General features: G+C 41.7%; 1 protein-coding gene across 1 annotated transcript in view; it reads right to left on the reverse strand.

The window, feature by feature from the left end:
* Positions 1–19,599, reverse strand: part of ptprn2 (protein tyrosine phosphatase receptor type N2) — a 289,171-nt gene that overhangs the window by 190,188 nt on the left and 79,384 nt on the right. Inside the window, 3 exon segments of the mRNA XM_046356247.1 lie at positions 11,585–11,671; positions 17,508–18,037; positions 18,702–18,742. Coding sequence (XP_046212203.1) covers positions 11,585–11,671; positions 17,508–18,037; positions 18,702–18,742 — 658 coding nt within the window.

Below are 19,599 nucleotides of genomic sequence, written 5' to 3' on the forward strand. Positions count from 1 at the left end.
CTCAAACGCATTAAGGAAATTCCACAAATTCACTTTTAAAAGTCACACCTGTTATTTGAAATGCATTCCAGGTGACTCCCTCATGAAGCTGGTTGAGAGAATGCCAAGAGTGTGCAAAGCTGTCATCAAGGCAATGGGTAGCTATTTGAAGAGTCTCAAATATAAAATCTATTTTGATTTGTTTCAAACTTTTTTGGTTACTACATAATTCCATATGTGTTATTTCATAGTTGATGTCTTCACTATTATTCTACAATGTAGAAAATAGTAAAAATAAAGAAAAACCCTTGAATGTGTAGGTTTTCTAATATTTTTGACTGGTAGTGTATGTCTGCAGAAGCATTGCCCCATACCGGGCTACATACACAGAGAAAAATCATTCTCTGAGACAAATAGGCAGAAAGCCAACAGCAATTTGTAAAAAAAAAAAAAAAAATCTAGGGGGCCTCCTGAGTGACGCAGCAGTCTAAGGCGCTGCATCGCAGTGCTAAAAGCATAACTACAGACCCGGGTTCGTTCCCGGGCTGTGTCACAACCGGGTTAAGTGGGCGGGTGTTAAGAAGCACGGATTGGCGGGTCATGTTTCGGAGGACGCATGACTCGACCTTCGCCCGCTATGACACTTGGGGAGTTGCAGCGATGAGATCGAAAATGGGGAGAAAAAGGGGGCAAAAATAAATAAATCTAGTTAATCTATAGGGTTTAATGGTGGTGTGATGGAGGCAGATACTTCTACATCTTAGACACAGGCCAGGAGATTTGTTTTATTACTATGTTACTTACAGCGCACTTAATTCAGACCCCTTGACATTTCCACATTTTGTTATGTTACATCCTTATTCTAAAATAAATTATTTTTTTCCCTCATCAATCTGCACACAATACCCCTATAATGACAAAGCAAAAACAGGTTAAGAAATGTTTGCAAATTTATACAAATAAAACAGAAATATCTTATTTACATAAGTATTCAGACCCTTTGCTATGAGACTCAACATTGAGCTCAGGTGCATCCTGTTTCCAATGATCATCCTTGAGATGTGGACTCCAATCAAGTTGTAGAAACATGTGGTAAATTCAGTTGATTGGACATGATTTGGAAAGACACACCGGTCTATATAAAGGTCCCACAGTTGACAATGCATATCAGAGCAAAAACCAAGCAATGAGGTCGAAGGAATTGTCCGTAGAGCTCTGAGTCAGTATTGTGCCAAGGCAAAGATTTGAGGAAGGGCACCAAAACATGTCTGTAGCATTGAAGGTCCCCAAGAACACAGTGGCCTCTCTCATTCTTAAAAATGGAAGAAGTTTGGAACCACCACGACTCTTCCTAGAGCTGGCCACCTGGCCAAACTGAACAATCGGGGGAGAAGGAGGAGAAGGGACCAAGAACCCGATGGTGACTCTGACAAAGCTCAAGAGTTCCTCTGTGGAGATAGGAGAACCTTCCAGAAGTACAACCATCTCTGCAGCACTCCACCAATCATGCCTTTATGGTAGAGTGGCCAGACAGAAGCCACTCCTCAGTAAAAAGGTACATGGCAGCCTGATTGGAGTTTGCCAAAAGTTACCTAAAGACTCTCAGACCATGAGAAACAAGATTTTCTGGTCTGATGAAACCAAGATTGAACTCTTTGGCCTGAATGCCAAGCGTCACATCTGGAGGAAACTTGGCACCATCCCCACGGTGAAGCATGGTGGTGGCATCATCATGCTTTTGAGATGTTTTTGAGCGGCAGGGACTGGGAGACTAGTCTGGATCGAGGGAAAGATGAGACGGAGCAAAGTACAGAGAAATCATTGGAGAAAACCTGCTCCAGAGTACTCAGCTTGGGGCGAAGGTTCACCTTCCAACAGGACAACGACTAAGCACACAGCCAAAAATGTCAAGCGGTCTGAATACTTTCCGAATGCACTGTAGGTCTTTTAAATAATGCCAGGAATAAAAAAAAATCTTGATTACAATATTACAATTCACATGACATTGAGTCAAAAAATGTATTGCAAAAGGAAGTATCTCAATGATCATAATAAAAATAATATATTCCAGCCCTACTGCCAATACAAAAATTGTGGATAAGACACAACCAAACATTGGTTTAGAGCAGTAGTTGTGGGGAAATGCCAGAATTCTAGGATGTTTGAAGTGTGAAGGGGCATTGTCAGGTGAAATTACCCCCTGGGCCCTGTTCAAAAGTAGTGCACTACATAGGGAATAGGGTGCCATTTGGGACACACATCAAGTCATTTTTCACCCGTTGAGTGTTGCCTGGGAAGTCTAGTTAATTCCAGCCTCTTTGTATGAGCTGGGAGATGATCCATCATCACACTGGCACCCTATAGTAACCCAGTCTGAGAGAAGACTGTCCGTCACAGCCGCCATAGGAGGCATGTGTTGCATCTCAAACGGCCCCCCTAATCCCTATATAGTGCACTACTTCACTATATAAAGAATAGGGGACGCACCCATGTACGCAGCTTTGAATGAGCATTGAGTGAGCAACGTTCCTCACTTTTACCTTCTCAAAGAGAAACGTGCTTCTTTTATTGCCTTCAACTGAGCTCTGTTTGCTCTCTCAAAGGTCTATATTTCCACAATCACTCCAACATTCTCCCTGGTGCCAACGGTATGCCAGGAATCTTGATGCATCTCAAATGAAACAGTTGTGTTTTTCTTCAATTTTTTGGAAAAACCTCTACTCTAGGGTGATTGAGTTGGATAAGTTATCTACCAAACTCAGCTGGTGTTCTGTGTAATCGAATGGGGCTTATAAGCTCAGTGCTCATATTAGCTTAGTTGGGGGAAGTGTGTGTGCGTGTGCGACTGTGTGTCTTTGTGTACGTGTGTCACCGCCTGTCTGTCTGCCTGTCTGCGCCTGTGCGTGTGTGTTTGTGTTCGTGCATGCGTCGGTGTGTGTCTTTGTGTTGTGTGTGAATGCTTTTGTCCATCAGTTCACCGGGTTCAGTTCCTCTCAGCGTACCTCAGTGTTCGAGGAGGCCACTCCCCCTAGTGTCTATAATCAGTAAAACTCATACGTAATCACCATATTCAAAGAAACGTGCTGTTTATACTCTTTTACATAACAGTACCCAATGTACAACCTGAAATCCATCCAAAACATGCACCCCAACGCTAAACCACCTCATTTGTATCATGATAATCCTTTTATATGGCCTGTATCCTGTCCTATGGAATATCTCTTTTCACCTCATTCAATCTCATCCTGCACACCGACAGAGAGTGAAGCACGAGGCTGCTTCCCTTTTGCATTCCTTTGATATTTTAAGTAGAAATTGTGCACCAATATTTAATTTTAAAAGCCTGTTATAATAAATGAAGTGCCCTTTAATATAGACCACATGGAGAATTTTAAAAAATGTAAAGACTTGCTAGAGCCAAAATTCATTATTTTTTACATTTTGTCCCTCTGTGACTTCTAGAAAGGTTTTAACCCATTTAACCCCAACGTTGCTCCATGTTCGCCATCATTGTAAATCCCTAGTCATTTTGCTGCTTGGACAAAGTCATTTCTGAAGAATGATTTATTTAATGTGATTATTATTTATTTCATTGTAAGGTCAACCCTGTTACGTGAACTGAACTTGTTTAAATGTGGTGGAACTATTCCTTTAAACATTAAACCTTTAAATCGTCAAATCCATAGGCAGTGCATCCATAAGTCTAGGGGAAGCATTGCCTAAAGTAAGTTGAATTAAATTGCCAAAATTATATAGCCTAATTAGCCTACACTTGTCTATACATAAATAAATACAATCATTCAAAATAGTCTACTAAAGCATGATTTGGCCAGAGGAATATTAGCTTCTTTAAAAAAAAAGTTCTGGATCGTTTTAAAATCGCTTTGCCGACAGTTGCAGAACTTTCTCTACCGCTCCGCAAGCAGGATTCTCACTGCTCACCTTCCCACAATCCCCTGCACATTTCTCTGCGTGCCCTCGTTGAAAATGAATTGGGGAGGAACTTCTCCTGCCTCATTCGTTGTTGGTGAAAACCTTCTGTCGGAAGTAAAGACAGCGCACGCAATTTGGGCAGTGCACTAGACAAATACCAAATACATTGTATATGATTGTTGAGTTGTGACTGTCAGTGAAAAGTAGTGATGCCCCACGTAGGCATATCGTAATATTTCAAAATACAGTCGTGGGAAAACATAGTTTGGAAAGGAAATACTCAAATCTGTATTTTAATTTATCAAAATTCTCAACTTAATTGAGCTAACAACAGTACAGCCTATCTTATTGGCACCCCCGGTGAGTGCACTGCACATACTTACTATTTAGAATTGTTGGGTAAATGGTAAATTTGTTTTTGGACAATAATTTCCTCCTGCAGTTTAGATGGGCATCGTATTCTATTGCCGTCTCCCCTTCTCGTAGGCCTATTATATGGATCAGACAACGCCTGTTTGTCAGTGTCAGCAGAGTAGGCTAACCTGCAATTTGTCGTATTACAAAAGATTCTGAAAATGTCTCCAGTCATATAACGTGTAGTATAATTGCATGACATGTGTTTAGAAAAGGCTAAATGTTTCCTGTGCAAAGAAAGAAGTACGTATCTGATACATCCTAGGCCTTATCCTAGGACAGCCTAGGCCAGCCATGCATTGAACTGTATTTTTTTGTGAACAGTAATCGAGTTATATTATAAATTATGATTATCGAATCTACTCATCACATTACCAATAGTAGGCTCTTACATACAGGAAGTCTGCAAATGTGATGAAGCATCGAATGCTTTATTATAAAAAGGTGCATTTTTATGGTGAACATTAGCTTCCCCAAACTTGAAACCCACGTGCCTCCTATTGTCAAATCATAGTGTAAAAGCAGGTGAGCTGGTTCTACCTTTTTATGGTGTTTTGTGGTGGAAAACTGAGCGGGACCAGCATAACACGTCAACTGTTGTAGAATTTGTTTTAAGTACCCCCCAGAGGAAGTTGACGCCACACCTTCAACCTAATTTCCTGTCCGAGAAAGGAAATGCACGTTTAGGTTCCACCTCTGAAGAATGACAAAGCTACTTATTGGGTGTGGGAATTTCCATGTGGAGTTCATAAACATGAACAAATAGAGAGCACTGACAGCTGTCAGTGTAACTAGCTAGCTAACCTTATACAGCTAATGTTTTCAGTGGCCCTTTGGTTGGTTCTGGATTTGTCATAAGCATTGATTTAAGGAAAAATTGTGGCTACAAATCTAGTTAGAAAGACTTAGACGAAGTTCCTGTTATATGGATAACTATTGAAAGATTGCTGATATGTGTTTTTCAACATTGTAATGGACACGTTGCAAACTTTGATAGGTAAGCTGCTGGCAGGCTTTGGCACTGCAAAGTCAAGTCAGCCACGTGCTAAAATAGAACTTGGTTATATTTGTGACGCTTGATGCGCTGCAAGTCCCGCCTCTCCCATCTCCTTTTTGGTTTTTAGGAGCAAATACACACGTGGGTGATTGAAAGATTAACTGAGGTCCACACTCCAGTCCAATTGGTGGAAATGCACCTTAAAGTTGGTCAGTCCAAAGAAGAAGAATAAACGTGAAGGAGGAGAGATTACTAGAAACAAACTCTTGTTTCCCTTTTTATCTGTGGATTAATTGTCGGAGCAGAGGACCTTGTGCATTTCCGGTAAAATAACAACCCAATGTTTATATCCCAGGACATTAGCTAGCAACAGCAAGCTAGCTATCTAAATTGCCATAAATGTTTTAATGCTATACGACTTGTCCCCAATTAACATAGTTGGTTGAGAGTTCCGTTTTGATACTCTAACCTGGGTGTCCTGATCGTGTCTGGTGTGGGTGGACAAAATCAACATGCGGACGTGTGGTCTGATCAGTTCCTTGAATTTCTGGCTAGACACTTGAGGTTTCTAGCTGTCGCTACACCAATCAAAACAGTGGAGCGTGGAGTGAAGCAAGTCTTTAGGGGTCAAAAACATTTATCTTGGGGCGACAGGGGCAGGCCAAATGCTATCATGTTATGCAATTATACCATTTATAAACTGGTTAGATATGTATTTTGTATAGAGACTAGCTAGAGAAAAAAAAGTGAAAATGTACAAATTATCAAGGCTATTTGGCCCTTCAAAGAGGAATAACTTTTTTGCTGTTTCTGATTAAGAAACAATGCAATGGGGTGGTAACATTAAAATAAATGTTACCAGCCCTGAATCAAAGCGTAGGCTGAAAATAATTTGTCATATCATAGGAAAAGACAACGCATTCATATGGATTTGCACAAAATGACAGTTCGGATTTGTCACTTCAAGGCCAACTAGATCATACTTTGATTAAAACTAGGACTTATTGACTTAAGTCGTTGTGCAACATCATGGGTAACCTCTGGCCATTGACTTTCAGCTAGAAAAAGTATATTTCTTCTGTTGTGGGCGTTTAATGTGAAGCTTTTATTCAATTGCCCCTCCCTGTTGCACACAACAAGCTTCCATTCCCCCTGTCACAAGGGCATTTATGTCTGATTTCAAATGAAATCATAATCTCTATTACAATCAACACTTTAATTTTATTTGGCACTTAATAGGCACTTACTGTAGTGTTTCTTTTTTAATTTAACCTCTTGAGATGGGAAAATGTGTTTATGAAGTCGAACATGTTCTCTTTATGACAGAATGTCCAAATTAGATGAACGTGTTTTTGGACAAAGTTACACTTATCAAAAAGGCACAGAATTGGTGGAACGACCCAGTGCACTGCTTTTGACTGGAGCCCTATGCACTATGTAGGGAATATGGTGCCATTTGGGATACAGTCAGGGTGTCAGTGTGTTCTGACCCATACTAGCAGACAGTTTGTTCACATCGAGATGGGTGCTTTCATAGTCTCACCTGCTGAGCATACTGGAGAGAAACACAATGAGCTCCGGCTCGCGTCATCCGCGAACAGACGGCCATCATTACTCCATAAATACGCTTCAAGCACAGCGCATTTAGTCCAAAAGCAGGGAAAAACAGGGCAGACAAAAGATACATTAGCAGGCATCTGTATCTCTGTATATTGGTCTACTGGAACAGACTACGTAGGCGCTAAGCTATCAGCTCGGTGCGGCATAATAGAGCCGGTCTGGACAGAGATGCATGACTCATAGCGCTCATCCCTCATGAGCAATTGACAAGTTAGTTGAGCAATTTCGAATGACTTGTGGTTGAAACTGTTTTGTTGGTTAAAATCTCATTTGGTGGGTTTGCCTAGTTTGTCCTATCACTAAAATCAAGTATGTTACACAAAAATAACATACTGTATGCCATTAAGCAGCCTCGTTTATCCAAAGCAACTTACAGTCATGCGAGCATACATTTTTCATATGGGTGGCCGCAGCGTGAATTTTTCAAATGGGTGGCCCGAGCAGGAATCAAACCCATGATTATTGGCAATGGAAGCACCATGCTCTACCAACTGAGCCACATAGGACCACAATGATCATTTGTCATATTTACCTCCAAAATAATGTAACTAAGCACCTAAATAGCAGTAGGCATCCATAGAAACAAAGCCTACTGTTTGCACCTCTGGCATCTAAGCATATAATAGTGTTGTATGAGAAGCACCCAGACATCCCCTCCCCTGGTGTAGGGGCTTGAAAGGATTGTCAGACTTGATTTTTTACAGGCCTCGTCTGCCTCCTACATGGTCTGCTTCCAGCAGCATATCCATAGAACTACCATGAGAATCTAGCTGGGTTCAAGGATAGTCCACCATGTCATTAATACATGAACACTGCTATCTCTCTGCAGTGGGATTCTGTGTGTGTGTGTGCGCAAGCTTATGTACTTGCGTGTGTTTCTCAAGTCTTTTCACAACAAAGAGCATATTGTTAGGAAACATGACTGTTTTTTAAATGTGTTTAGAGTCATCGACAACAACAATGCAGCGGTGTGAATCCAATAGAGACATCAGAATATGTTATGTCCCAAATGGCACTATTCCCTATATAGTGCACTACTTTTGACCAGAACCCTACGGATCCTATATAGTGAATAGGGTGCCATTTAGGACGCATTCTATATGTGGAGGTAATTAGAGCTGATTTCTCTCCCCAGAGGAAGTCAAACACACAAAGGTCAGAATAACAACAAACGCCTACACACTCTGCTACTGCACTGCAGGGGCAGCTCCACACACACAGTACTTAGTGTTTCTGGAGTGCTGGACAACCTTTAATCTGTTCCCTAGGCTCACATTGGAGTTTTTTTTTAACATCACAAAAAACGTCTTCCTTTTCTGAATTATAAATAGTCTTTTAGTTTAGACCAAGGGTTTCAAACTTAATTCGTGGAGGGCTGTGTGTCTGCTGGTCTTTGGGACTTCCTTTCAATATGCAGCAATCTACAGTTGCTCCATCCATTTTTGGGCATTGAAGTAATTATATATAGCCATTGGTTCTAGAAGAATATAACTTATGAATGCCTCATGAGTAGAGGTCGACCAATTATGATTTTTCAAAGCCGATACCGATTATTGGAGGACGCAAAAAAAGCCAATACCAATTAATCGGCCGATTCATTTATTTTATTTTATTTGTAATAATGACAATTACAACAATACTTAATGACACTTATTTTAATTTGATATAATACATCAATAAAATCAATTTAGCCTCAAATAAATAATGAAACATGTTCAATTTGGTTTAAATCATGCAAAAAAAAAGTGTTGGGGAAGAAAGTAAAAGTGCAATATGTGCTATGTAAGAAAGCTAAAGTTTCAGTTCCTTCCTCAGAACATGAGAACATATGAAAGCTGGTGGTTCCTTTTAACATGAGTCTTCAATATTCCCAGGTAAGAAGTTTTTAGGTTGTAGTTATTATAGGACTGTTTCTCTCTATACAATTTGTATTTCATATACCTTTGACTATTGGATGTTCTTATAGGCACTTTAGTATTACCAGTGTAACAGTATAGCTTCCGTCCCTCTCCTCGCTCCTACCTGGGCTCGAACCAGGAACACAACGACAACAGCCACCCTCGATGCAGCGTTACCCATCGCTCCACAAAAGCTGCGGCCATTGCAGAGCAAGGGGAACAACTACTCCAAGTCTCAGAGCGAGTGACATTTGAAAAGCTATTATCGCACACCCCGCTAACTAGCTAGCCATTGCACATCGGTTAAACTGCCTAATCTCGGGAGTTGATAGGCTTGAAGTCATAAACAGCGCAATGCTTGAAGCATTGCGAAGAGCTGCTGGCACAACGCACGAAAGTGCTGTTTGAATGAATGCTTACGAGCCTGCTGGTGCCTACCATCGCTCAGTCAGACTGCTCTATCAAATATTAAATCATAGACTTAATTATAACATAATAACACACAGAAATAAGAGCCGCAGGTCATTAATATGGTCGAATCTGGAAACTATAATCTCGAAAACAAAATGTTTATTCTTTCAGTGAAATACGGAACCGTTCGGTATTTTATCTAACGGGTGGCATCCCTAAGTCTAAATATTACTGTTACATTGCACACAATGTTTTGTCATAATTACGTAAAATTCTGGCAAATTAGTTCGCAACGAGCCAGGCGGCCCAAACTGTTGCATACATATATATGCAATGAACGCAAGAGAACACAAGAGAAGTGACACAATTTCACCTGGTTAATATTGCCTGCTAACCTGGATTTCTTTTAGCTAAATATGCAGGTTTAAAAATATATACTTCTGTGTGTTGATTTTAAGATAGGCATTGATGTTTATAGTTTGGTACAGTCATGCAACGACTGTGCTTTTTTCTCAAATGCGCTTTTGTTATATCATCCCCCGTTTTGCAAAGTTGGCTGTCTTTGTTAGGAAGAAATAGTCTTCACACAGTTCACAATGAGCCAGGCGGCCCAAACTGCTGCATATACCCTGACTCTGTTACAAGAGAAGTGACACATTTTCCCTAGTTAAATGAAATTCATGTTAGCAGGCAATATTAATTAAATATGCAGGTTTAAAAATATATACTTGTGTATTGATTTTAAGAAAGGCATGAATGTTTATGGTTAGGTACACGTTGGAGCAACGACAGTCCTTTTTCGCGACTGTGCACCGCATCGATTATATGCAAAGCGGAACACGCTAGATAAAATAGTAATATCGTCAACCATGTGTAGTTAACTAGTGATTATGATTGATTTATTTATTGTTTTTTATAAGATAAGTTTAATGTTTGCTAGCAACTTACCTTGGTTTCTTACTGCATTCGCATAACAGGCAGGCTCCTCGTGGAGTGCAATGTAAAGCAGGTGGTTAGAGCATTGGACGAGTTAACCGTAAGGTTGCAGGATTGAATAGCCGAGCTGACAAGGTAAAAATCTGTCGTTCTGCCCCTGAACAAGGCAGTTAACTCATCGTTACTAGGCCGTCATGGAAAATAAGAATGTGTTCTTAACTGACTTGCCTAGTTAAATAAAGGTGGAAAAAACACGCAAAGAACCCCAAAAAAAGTCCAAATCGGTGTCCAAAAATACTGATTTCCGATTGTTATGAAAACTTGAAATTGGCCCTAATTAAATCGGCCATTCCGATTAATCGGTCGACCTCTACTCATGAGCTCAGTGAATCCGTCTTACACCATCAGAAACCAAAATATAACCTTGTCTCACTCCAATGGATGTAAACAATGTCACTGTAAACAAACACAGCTTTAAAACATGGTTAAAACTATCATTTAGATCTCATGGCTGGTCAGTCCTTTGACCCATAACTCCCTCTATGAATTTGAGAGTGGTTACATTTCTCCAGGCCCATCACTGAGCTGTCCATCAAAGTGGTGGAGTGGCCGCTTTGTTATTGTTTAAACTGCAGATTGCTAGTTTAAAGACCTAGACAACCAGATGAGGGGAGTTCCTATCCAATCAATGGCCTTTATTGATCAATCAAGTACAAGGGAGGAGTTTGACATCCCTGGTTTAGACTGTTATGTCGACAATACCTTCCAGTCCCACTCATCAACAACAAAAACACAAGCTGTGTGTGTGCATAGGGCTGTGATGGTAATTGAAGAACTTGTAAAACTGACAGGTATGGGTTTCATAACTTTAGTTAAATTTAGATAAACCTAATAGTGGGAAATTATTATAAAACTAAATTCTAATTATAACAGTCTAAAATCTATTATCTATGCATCTTTCTACATCAGCTCCTATTTACAACTTTCCTTTGATGCTCAAGCAGCTAATATGCGAGATGCACGGGAGTGCAGAGCGCCATAGGCTATGGGACTTCAGTAAAAAAAACATTTGATGAGGGGGTTTTCTTTTATACAATACACGTTTCATTGCTTGCTAGGAGATAAATAAATCTGTTTCCTTAAAAATAAAGGTTGGATGCGTCTGACTATTCATTATTATTCAACAGCAGTCGACAAGGTTGTTCTGGCTCTGAGGCCTATAATGCTCTAATATTGTGTAAAATGGACAACGTGCCAATCCTCTCCAACCTGGCTATGTGGGTTTCCGTGTACATTGGCCTGGCCAATTACCGTAACCTCAAATTCCAAGAACATCACAGCCTTATGTGTGCTTTAGTGCATGTGCGCGTGTGTGTGTGTGTCCTGTAATACATACGAGAGGTGGAGAAGGTCGGTCAAGTGGAGGTTGACCCTCCGACCCAGACGTTCCATCAGGTCCAAGCCCTGGTCAGATGTGAGGGAGCTGGGAGGACAGAAAGAGAGAGCATGTTATCAAAGATAATATTCCTTCATTTTAGTATACAACCAACCAGCCACAGAACCAGCAACAACCAGCCCTGTAAATTAGCATGACTGGGTTTCCGCATCTCATTGACATGTACATAAAATAGCAATTATTAGACACAGACACACAAGCTTGCACACACACACTGTATAGATGTGCACGCATGGACACATGCACGGACACACACACACACACACACACTGCCTTGCACCAGGGGAATAGGGATCAGGTGCCTCTTCAGGCTTGGCAAATCACCTGCATTTTCCAGCAATGAGACAAACAATAAGGTGCAAATGGAACCGGCGTGAGGTGTAATGGCTGTATCATATGGACGTGCGTCACACACACACACACACACACACACACACACACACACACACACACACACACACACACACACACACACACACACACACACACACACACACACACACACACACACACACACACACACACACACACACACACACACACACACACACACACACACACACACACACACACACACTTAGATGCATAATAATGTGAAAATGGAATGGATGTGTGAAAGTGTAATGGCTCTTTGATAAAGCCATACTCCATCTGAGCTCAGTCCAGTGGCTGCTCTCTCACTCAGAGAGGAAATCGCCCAAGGAAACAGCGTCTATGTCCCACATGGCACCCTATTCCCTACATACTACACTACTCTTGACCAGGGCCCATGGATTCTCCCTAAGGGCCCTGGTCAAAATAAGTATACTGTACAGGAAATAGAATGCCATTTGGGACGTAGACAGAGGATGCTCTGAACCCAGGAAATGACAGGGCTATATGAAGATCGTTGGGGTGAAAGATGACATACTGTATGAAGGTATGTAGGTACTGTATGTAGGCTGCAAAATATATCATGTACTGTACGTACCCTGTTTTGTCATATGTTTTTCCTTTAAAGGAATATTGGAAGACTAAGCCAATATACAGTGCAACCCCTTGGGTTGTACCGTGTCGGAGATCTTTGTGGGCTATACTCGGCCTTGTCTCAGGATGGACCTGAGCCCTAGAACCATGCCCCAGGACTACCTGACATGATGACTCCTTGCTGTCCCCAGTCCACCTGGCCATGCTGCTGCTCCAGTTTCAACTGGCCTGGGCCCTAGGACCATGTCCCAGGACTACCTGACATGAGGACTGTCCCCAGTCCACCTGGCCATGCTCCTGCTCCAGTTTCAGTCCATGCTGGTCTGAACATTTGAACATCTTGTTCTGCCGGCACAGCCAGAAGAGGACTGGCCACCCCACAGTTTCAACTGTTCTGAGCCCTAGGACCATGTCCCAGGACTACCTGACATGATGGCTCCTTTGAGTCCATCTGATCCAGTTTCAACTGTTCTGTCATTGACCATGCTGAACATTTGAACATCTTGGTCATGTTCTGTTATAATCTCTACCCGGCACAGCCAGAAGAGGACTGGCCACCCCACATAGCCCGGTTCCTCTCTAGGTTTCTTCCTAGGTTTTGGCCTTTCTAGGGAGTTTTTCCTAGCCACCGTGCTTTTACACCTGCATTGTTTGCTGTTTAGGGTTTTAGGCTGGGTTTCTGTACAGCACTTTGAGATATCAGCTGATGTACGAAGGGCTATATAAATAAATTTGATTTGATTTGATTTGAATATTGGGGTAAAAGAGACCAACCAACAGTGGTGTAAAATACTTTAAAGTACTACTTAAGTAGTTTGTGGTATCTGTGCTTTACTTTTCTATTTCTATTTTGCCAACTTTTACTTTACTACATTCCCAAAGGAAATAAATGTACTTTTTACTCCATACCTTTTCCCTGACACCCAAAAGTACTCGTTACATTTTGACAGGAAAATGGTCCAATTCATGCACTTATTAAGAGAACATCCCTGGTCATCCCTACTGCCTCTGATCTGGTGGACTCACTAAACAACACTGCTTTGTTTGTAAGTTATGTCTGAGTGTTGAAGTGTGCTCCTGGCTATCCATCTATAACAAAACAAAACAAATAAAACATTGTTCCGTCTGGTTTGCTTAAAATAAGGAATTTGAAATGATTTATACTTTTAATACTTGAGTATATTTTAGCAATTCCATTTACTTTTGATATGTAAGTATATTTAAAACAAAATACTTTTAGACTTTTACTCAAGTAGAATTTTACTGGGTGACTTTTACTTGAGTAAAAGTAAAGATACCTTAATAGAAAATGACTCAAGTATGAACATTTTGTACTTTTCCCAAAACTGCCAACCAATAACAATAGACAAAATTGTAAATGTAAACTGGTGTGCATCCTCAGGTATTCTCCCCATAGGAGAACCCTTTTTGGTTCCAGGTCAAACTATTTTGGAATCCATGTAGAACCCGCTGTGGAAATGGTTCTACATGGAACTCAAGAGTTCTAACTGGAACCAAAAGGGTTCTACCTGGAACCAATAAGGGTTCTTCAAAGGATTCTCCTATAGAGAGACAAAGAACCCTTTTAAGTTCAAGACAGCATCTTTCTAAGAGTGTAGTATGCTGGCCTGTTTGCACATAATTATAACATCCTCTAATATCGGATTGCATCTACAGTGCATTCAGAATTTATTCAGACCCCTTGACTTTTTCCACATTTTGTTACGTTGCAGCATTATTCAAAAAAATATTAAATCGTTTTGTTCCCCCTCATAAATCTACACACAAGTATTAAGACCCTTTACTCAGTACATTGTTGAAGCACATTTGGCAGTGATTACAGCCTTGAGACTTCTTGGGTATGACGCTACAAGCTTGGCACACCTGTATTTGGGGAGTTTCTCTAATTATTTTCTGCAGATGCTCTCAAGCTCTGTCAGGTTGGATGGAGAGCGTCGCTGCACATCTATTTTCAAGTCTCTCCAGAGATTTTCGATCGGGATCAAGTGCGGGCTCTGGCAGGACCACTCAAGGACTTTCAAAAACTTGTCCCGAAGCTACTCCAGCATTGTCTTGACTGTGTGCTTCGAGTCGTAGTCCTGTTGGAAGATGAACCTTCGCCCCAGTTGGAGGTCCTGAGTGCTGTGGAGCAGGTTTTCATCAAGGAACTCCCTGTACTTTGCTCCATTCATCTTTCCCTCATTCCTGACTAGTCTCCCAGTCCCTGCCGCTGAAAAACATCCCCACAGCATGATGCTGCCACCACCATGCTTCCCCGTAGGGATGGTGCCAGGTTTCCTCCAAACATGACACTTGGCATTCAGGTCAACGAGTTTCATCAGACCAGAGAACCTTGTTTCTCATGGTCGGATTATCTTCAAGCGGGCTTTCATGTGCCTTTTACTGATGAGTGGCTTCCATATGGCCACTCTACCATAAAGGCCTGATTGGTGGAGTGCTGCAGAGATGGAAGGTTCTCCCATCTTCACAGAAGAACTCTGGAGCTCTGTCAGAGTGACCATTGGGTTCTTGGTTACCTCCCTGACCAAGGCCTTTCTCCCCCGATTGCTCAGTTTGGCCCGGCGGCCAGCTCTAGGAAGAGTCTGGGTGGTTCCAAACTTCTTGCATTTAAGAATGATGGAGGCCACTGTGTTCTCGAGGACTTTCAATGCTGCAGAAATGTTTTGGTACCCATCCCCATATCTGTGGCTCGACACAATCCTGTCTCAAACCTCTAATTCCTTCAACCTCATGGCTTGGTTTGTGGGACCTCAGATAGGTGTGTGCCTTTCCAAATCATGTCCAATCAATTGAATTTACCACCGGTGGACTCCCAAGTTGTCGAAACATCTCAAGGATGATCAATGAAAACAGGATGCACCGGAGCTCAATTTCTAGTCTCATAGCAAAGGGTCTGAATACTTACGTAAATAAGGTTGTCATTATGGGGTATTACGTGTAGATTGACGAGGGGAAAAATACTTTAAATCCATTTTAAAACAAGGCTGTAATGTAACATAAATGTGGAAAAAGTCAAGGGGTCTGAATACTTTCCGAATGCACTGTATATGAGACGCTTGGCTACTCTACCTTTAAGAAAGTGAGGTTCTCTTTTTATTCCTCTTTCGAGAGCTTTTTTGAATGTTAAAGATTCAACCAAGTGATTCAAGACACGTTCGGTCACCTCCGTGGTAATTATAACAACTGGAGAGCTCAAGGAGCAACTTGTTTGTAGATGCTAGCACTTTTCCCTTGGGTCTCTCTCTCGCTCTCTCTCCCAATGTCAGGAGCTGTCAGATAAGCAGGTTAGCCTGGCCCCACTGCGGGTGGGGAAGGAGGTAGGGATAACAACTGTGCAATCATCATGTCTGCAGCAAACTCTGGAAACCACGGCAGGCAGGCACCTGCTAGCTACAGCAACACCGGGCTGGGGATGCAGGAAGAGAAGGAGGAGTAAGAAGAGAGAGGAAAAGTCTGGGTGGAAGGTGACCTGTTCCTTTCGTCTCCCCTGGTGCGGTGTGTGTGTGTGTGTGTGTGTGTGTGTGTGTGTGTGTGTGTGTGTGTGTGTGTGTGTGGTGTCGAAAATATGGCCCATCAAGCCCGGATGGCCGGTGGCGAGCGCCCCCCCAAGACAGTGAGCGGCGGTGCTGTTGAACAGGTGAAGGACAGTGCTCTGACACTCTGCCTGATAACGGCCATTAAAGGGATTTGAGAAAGAGCCACAGGCGATAACACAGTCGATAGAAACGTATCTTGCGGTGTGAGGCTGAGCCGAAAGCAGAGTGAGTTTGACTGACTCCTGTGACCTTGCTGAGGCCATATCATCATTAACGCTGTAATACAGCGTGGTAATACCCACACCTAGGGACTTATCATCACAACTATTGTGCTCAAGTGCACCACCAAGGATTTCCAGCTATAGTTCCCTACAAAAAGAGAACATCTGTATATATCAGGGTTGTTTTGAAAGATGTATGGTCTGTTGTTACGGATACAGTTTTCCTGTGTGTGTGTGTATCCTGTGTGTGTGTGTGTTTCTTTTCTCTCCTTCTCCCCTCACAGATGAAAATCATCACTCCCCAATCAGTCAACAATCAATCATCAATCAGAAGACACACCTCCTCCTATTTCCTGACCTATCACAGTTCCTTCCCCATGGTTTAAAAACCCCATCATTTGTTTGTTCTAAAGCTCAGCTCAGCTCAGCTCAATCTCTCTGTAAATGCCATGTCTGTATGTCTCTGTGTTTCACTCTCACTTTGCGTCTTAAACCTCTCTTTTGTTTAAAGCACCTCCATAGCACTTTGTCATCACCTGTGAGTATTGTTTTTGGGTTATGGTGTTTGTTTGTTTGCTGGTAGGAAAAGGGGAAACCAAGACAAGTCGCCCATGGGCATACACTACCCGTAGGTGAACTTTGTTAAATACACTAGGTAGAACTGGGCGGACCACCCACTGTATTTTTGGTTAGTTAGTTAGCTGTTAAAGTAGGCTAGTCTAGCTTAGGGGTGTTTTTGTATATTTATTGTTTCTTTCCTTGGGTCCAGCTCAGCCCCTTTTCCTGCTCCCCCCATTACCGTGTGTTTATAAATAAACCTAGAGTTTGACGGTAGATTTCTGTTGTCGTGGTTATTTCGTGCACACTTTTACTTTGTCACAATAATAATTTGCATGAGTTATGTTACGGGTCTCATTACCATCCCCCCTAGACTGTCGGGCCAAAAGGGATTCGTAACATCTGTACTGTCCACAGTATTCCCACAATCAAAACTAATAAGGTGAATAGAGAAACAGGAAAAGACAGTGTTTGGAGATAACTGGTCAATGTGAAGTGAGAGTATAAATACATACAGTATATTTGGTAAATAGCAGCAAGTATAATCTTCACCATACTCACTCTGTGTCTGTAATGATGTAGCCAATGTCGCTGTGGTGGTCTTTCCCTTGCGGTGACTTTGAGTAAGCTTTGACTCCCATATGTACCACCTCCTCCTGGAGTCGCATGTCCTTCTTCTGTGGTTCTGCTAGGAGATTTCTCCCCTGTGGTTCTTCTGCCAGGAGGTCCGTCTCAGCCACCGGAGGAGAAGGAGCTTCGGTACCGTACATCCACCTCTCCACCTCAGAGTCTACCAGGGAGTGAGAACCCTGGACATCCACCGGTTGGTCTGAGGTTCCATCATCTGGCTGGTCTGGAGCTCCATCCTCTCCTCCCATGGTCATGCTCCTCTCCTCCCAGGGGTGTGGTACAGGCACTTGGCCCTGTGTGGTCCTGCTCCTTACGTTCTCCAGACCCACTGTTCTCTGGCCCTCAATGGAGGGGTTGCCTGCAGCACCACCAGCATCACCAACCTCCAGCTCGGCATCAGGGGCATCACTGAAGGGGTCCATGTTGAGGTACTCCAAGAGCTTACTAACTAAGATTGGGTCCTGTGGTAGGATAATGCAGGTCCACCAATTACAGACCCATTGACTTGAATGGGAATTCCTGTTCTAGTGATTCTATTTCTACGATAGCAACACAGGAATTGTTATCTATTTTACTGCAAAGGTTTTGCTTTATAAGAAAGAGAACTTTCTTTTACATCATTAAGTATTACAAAAAGGATGTGTTTCCATTAAGTCTTAGTGTTTTTAGAAGTAATCCAATGAAAGTTAAACTTTTTTTTTTTTGTATTATTATTATTTTTTTTTACATCAGAGCAACTTGATGTTTCTGCAAATTCTCCACAAATTGCCAATTATTGATGAAAGGACTATATAAAACTAGACCTCTAATGAAAGACATTTGAAGGTAAATTACCGCTCTCAACTCAAGGAATATCAATCTATTCACTATGGGTTTCAAAGAGATTCTTGTGAAAATATCCTTTCGCAAATGTTCAAAAGGCTTTTCTAAGAGCTTTGTGAGTGTAAAACTAGTTTTCGTTCTTGTCCATTTCATATTGAATATCTATAAAAAATAAAAATAACCCCTGTTTAAACTTTTTCGCAACAGTAGTATACTTCATTGTGGTAAGTGTTTGCTTGGACATGAAGTCGCTATTTTGAATCCAGTGTATCCGTTTAAGAGTACATAGTAAATTAGGCCTACCTTGTCATTAGGCTCAGAGTCTGCATCCACCATTTGTTTCCCTGTAAACAATCAGAATGAGAGAAAAGTACTATTAAAGGCTAAAGGCTTTACAGCTAATAACCAAACAACCCAAAACATTTCCACAAAGGGTTTTGCTTTACTTTCACCCTGGTGATAAATGCAGGTCTACCTTTGTGTCCATCTGACTATAATCTCTTGCGTACAGACTACTTAACATATACGAGCAACAATTGTTCTGGTGTGCGTTGGCTTTTCACCACTGGTCATTTGGACAAATGGCGATTTAAACAGGTGTGCACGTCTTTGAATTGCGGGAGGGAAGGGGACATTCGGCCCATAGACTTGACTGAAGCTTGCAGAGAAGAGGGGAGTGGGGAGCTACCAACCTGCTTCTGCTCCTCGTTCTGGTCTCTTTTCTCACACGGTGCCTTCAGAAAGTATTCATACGCCTTGACTTGTTCCAGATGTTGTGTTACAGCCCCAATTCAAAATGAACTACAGATTTTTTTTGTTCATCCTTCTACACACAATACCCCATAATGACAAAGTGAGAAACAAAATGGATACAGAAATATAAGTATTCATACCCCCTGAGTCAATACATGTTAGAATCAACTTTGGCAGTGAATACAGCTGTGAGTCTTTCTGGGTAAATCTCGAAGTGCTTTGCACACCTGGATTGTACAATATTTACACATATATTTTTTATTTATTCTTCATGCTCTGTCGAGTTGATCATTGCTAGACAGCCATTTTCAAGTCTTGCCATACATTTTCAAGCTGATTTAAGTCAAAACTGTAACTAGGCCACGCAGGAACATTCAATGTGGTCTTGGTGAGCAACTAGTTTAGATTTGGCTTTGTTTTTTAGGTTATTGTCCTGCTGAAAGGTGAA

Source organism: Oncorhynchus gorbuscha, linkage group LG07 (assembly GCF_021184085.1).
Source record: "Oncorhynchus gorbuscha isolate QuinsamMale2020 ecotype Even-year linkage group LG07, OgorEven_v1.0, whole genome shotgun sequence".
NCBI classification, from domain to species: Eukaryota; Metazoa; Chordata; class Actinopteri; order Salmoniformes; family Salmonidae; genus Oncorhynchus; species Oncorhynchus gorbuscha.